Source organism: Pundamilia nyererei, unplaced genomic scaffold (assembly GCF_000239375.1).
Source record: "Pundamilia nyererei isolate P.nyererei 1_Seehausen unplaced genomic scaffold, PunNye1.0 scaffold00249, whole genome shotgun sequence".
Taxonomy (NCBI): domain Eukaryota; kingdom Metazoa; phylum Chordata; class Actinopteri; order Cichliformes; family Cichlidae; genus Pundamilia; species Pundamilia nyererei.
This window is the reverse complement of record NW_005187650.1, coordinates 168,370-171,414: the sequence shown is the minus strand read 5'-3', so window position 1 is coordinate 171,414 and position 3,045 is coordinate 168,370. Positions and strand designations below refer to the sequence as shown.

Sequence of the window (3,045 nt, the reverse complement as noted above, 5' to 3'; positions counted from 1 at the left end):
TGAATACACAAATATGTCTTACATATGCCAATTAGAAAGTCATAATTATTAAATAAGTAGCAGGACACTCACTTTCTCCATGGTGTAAGCATGAGGTTCCTTTCCAGAAACTACTGTGAACTAGCGCCTCCCCCTCAACAACATGCAGGTTGCCAGTTTGGGAGGTAGAAAATCCGTAATCAGCTTCCAGATGAGTGTACCCGTGAGGGGAATCTGAGGAACATATATAGCACCGTAGCTGAAACTTCCAGAAGATGAGCGAAAACCCAGTGCTACGTTACACAAGATGTGTTACTGGCTCTCTGTGCAGCACAGAGATGAGGAAGTGGTTGGAAGTGAGGGCATAAACATATTAACATGAATTAACATTCATTCAAAATATTATTTAGACCAGCAACTTATTTAAAGCCTGTGATGTTTGTATCTATTTATCTTTGGCACACTAAAACAGATAAACACCACATGCAGACAATGTCCAAGACAAAATCTCAGGGTTACTGACCCACAGTTGCACTAGGCTACGAGTTAATGAGTCTGCTGTTTAGTGATTAGGTTGGACTGTGTGAGATCCCTGTTTCCAAGAAGAAGAAGAAAAGCTGGGGTGCTATGGAAAAGGTCAAGAAAAAATGTGCATGCAATCAACATGACTACAGTGAAGCTGGGATTTGTTATGTTGTAATTGCCTCTTCTTTTAACATTCTATTTGGGATCTTTATCTTTACACTTTGGGGCCTGCTCCCCTCCGCCCTATGTTTTCAGTGCCTGACAGGTCTGTGTGGGGGAGCTCTTTATCAGCTGGACAAGGTGTAACATTTTTGAAACACACAGTTTTATTATGGCACACCCATTGCTGGGCCAAAACTGGTCACCTTGGCTTTATGTTTGACATTCCTGCTACTGATGAAATCTCTTTTGCCATTTTACTCTTAAATCGTTTAACTATTTGGACCAGTGGACTTTTGCAGGGTAATAAACCATCCCCATTTTTATTCAGAAAGACTAGTTGTAAGCTCTTCCATAAAGAGGCCAAAACCTATTTCTTTCTTTCTTGTTTAATTTGTTGCTCTGTGTTTTGTTTTTTAATCCATAACCTTTTAGAAACAGGATTTTACAATAGGGAACTAGATAGAGGTTTTTTGCCCTTATTCATTATAAACTGTGGGATTCTGAATTCATCACCAACAGTATTATATTATCCTAGTAAACATGTATGAACAAATCCCAGTAAATATTTCATTTCCAATTGCTTTTAAACATTTGCACTGTCACTGTCTCTATGGAATCCCAGCAGAGCTGAAATGATTAGGATTTTTTTTCTCACCTGGAATAAAGTCTCAGCTTCACAAATTATCTGTTGATCAAAGAGTTTCTCAATGGATCAAGAGGACGTGGAAGACATTCTGAATAGACCATCGGTGCTGCTGTTGCTATGGATTCACAAAGCCAGAAAAGTCAAAACATAGAAGCCAAGATCAAAAGGTGGCCTTCGAACTCACAGCACATTGAGCCTCAGGCACTACACAAAACCAAGAGCAGAGATGGCACTGCTGTAAACCTTTGCCCGCGTCCTTTCTTCTGCACTCACCCCAAGATGGCCTCATTTTCATTTGATTTTCATCTCCTGAAACACCACCAGGACTGATAGCATCCACATTTCACCATGGCAAAGACTTTAGCAAATGAGGCGAAGCTTATAACGCAAATTTTACATTCTAGTTCTTTGGATTTGGGTAAGGATGAGAAATCCATGTTTTCCTGTGGTAAACAGCACACTAAGAGAAATGAATGACAGCTGTGTGTGGAAGTAGGTTTAAAAAGTAACACAGGAAGCCCGCTGGCTGTTAGTTTGCTCTTTGTCTCACTCCCCCATCTACTGGAAGACAGGGTTAAACAGATTGCTGTTATCACACAAATAAACACACATCCTACTGTTTCTGTCTCCGCTTGTGTGAAATGCTAATCATGTTATAATCTGCATGTTTATTTCCCTTCACTGAGTCGTGACTTGCTTTATATTCCACTGCAGTCATGTTCTGCACATCCAGAATTCAGTCATATTCATCTTTTGTTGTGAGGATAATAATGTTGCAACTATTGTGATCTTAACAACATGAATGTAAAATTTCACTTTGCTTAAAGGACAAAACACCTGCAGTCATCATATTGCTGTTATAGTTTCCTAACGAATGTGCAGTAATGTAATTTATGTCTGTGGAGGTAATACAAGTTGGTTAAATAAAGGCCAGCCTGACAGCCTAAAGGTCAGTTTTTATCTAGGTCAAATTAAACTTTGATTCCTATTTATTGTTAATGATTGACAACAATTATAGTGCATAAATGTGAACTTTTGAAGCTTCTGATGCAAAACATAACAGAAAAACTTTGCTTTTTAATCATTGCTGCAAATATTCTAATTTATCATTATATTATTATTTATCGTTATGGGTATAATAACACATAACATGTGCATCAGGTGACGGCCAAATAACTATTAAAATATCACCTGCTTTTATTAGAATTATTTTTAACCTGGAATTTTAAAATTATGTCACGTGCAGTTGTGGTCAGAAGATACAGTACACTCATGAATGTGATAATAGCTTTGCACGTTTAATGATTTCTTAGAACTGTTTTTCCAGAGTGGAATTATTGCACTACATACATCTTTAATGACTTTAAATTTAATTAATTTAACAAATTCTACCAATTTTGCCAAGAATTATGGTTAAAAATTCAGTCAGAATTATGACAGATGGTTGATGACAGCTATCAAACCTTTCACCCATATCAGGGTGGGTGTATTGTTGTATTTGAGCCTGTATGTACACATTTGACCCAGTGTGTATTAGAAAAAAATCCAAAATAAATTAGAACTTAAAACTTTTTAAAGTCATTAAAAAAGGGATGCTGGAAAAAGAACAGTTCAAAGAAAGGATTAAAAACCACAAATTACCATGACATTCATGACCTTTCCTGATTGCATCTAAAATTCTGACCACAGCTAATACATGTATAATCATTTTGAATACAATATTACCAAAAAAA

At 36.8% G+C, this 3,045-nt stretch overlaps 1 protein-coding gene across 1 annotated transcript in view; it reads right to left on the bottom strand.

The window, feature by feature from the left end:
* stip1 (stress-induced phosphoprotein 1) overlaps positions 1 to 207 on the bottom strand; it is an 8,145-nt gene extending 7,938 nt beyond the window's left edge. Inside the window, exon 1 of the mRNA XM_005749538.1 lies at positions 73 to 207. Coding sequence (XP_005749595.1) covers positions 73 to 81 — 9 coding nt within the window. The 5' untranslated portion in view covers positions 82 to 207. The remainder of the gene's footprint in view (positions 1 to 72) is intronic.
* Between the last annotated feature and the right edge of the window lie 2,838 nt (positions 208 to 3,045).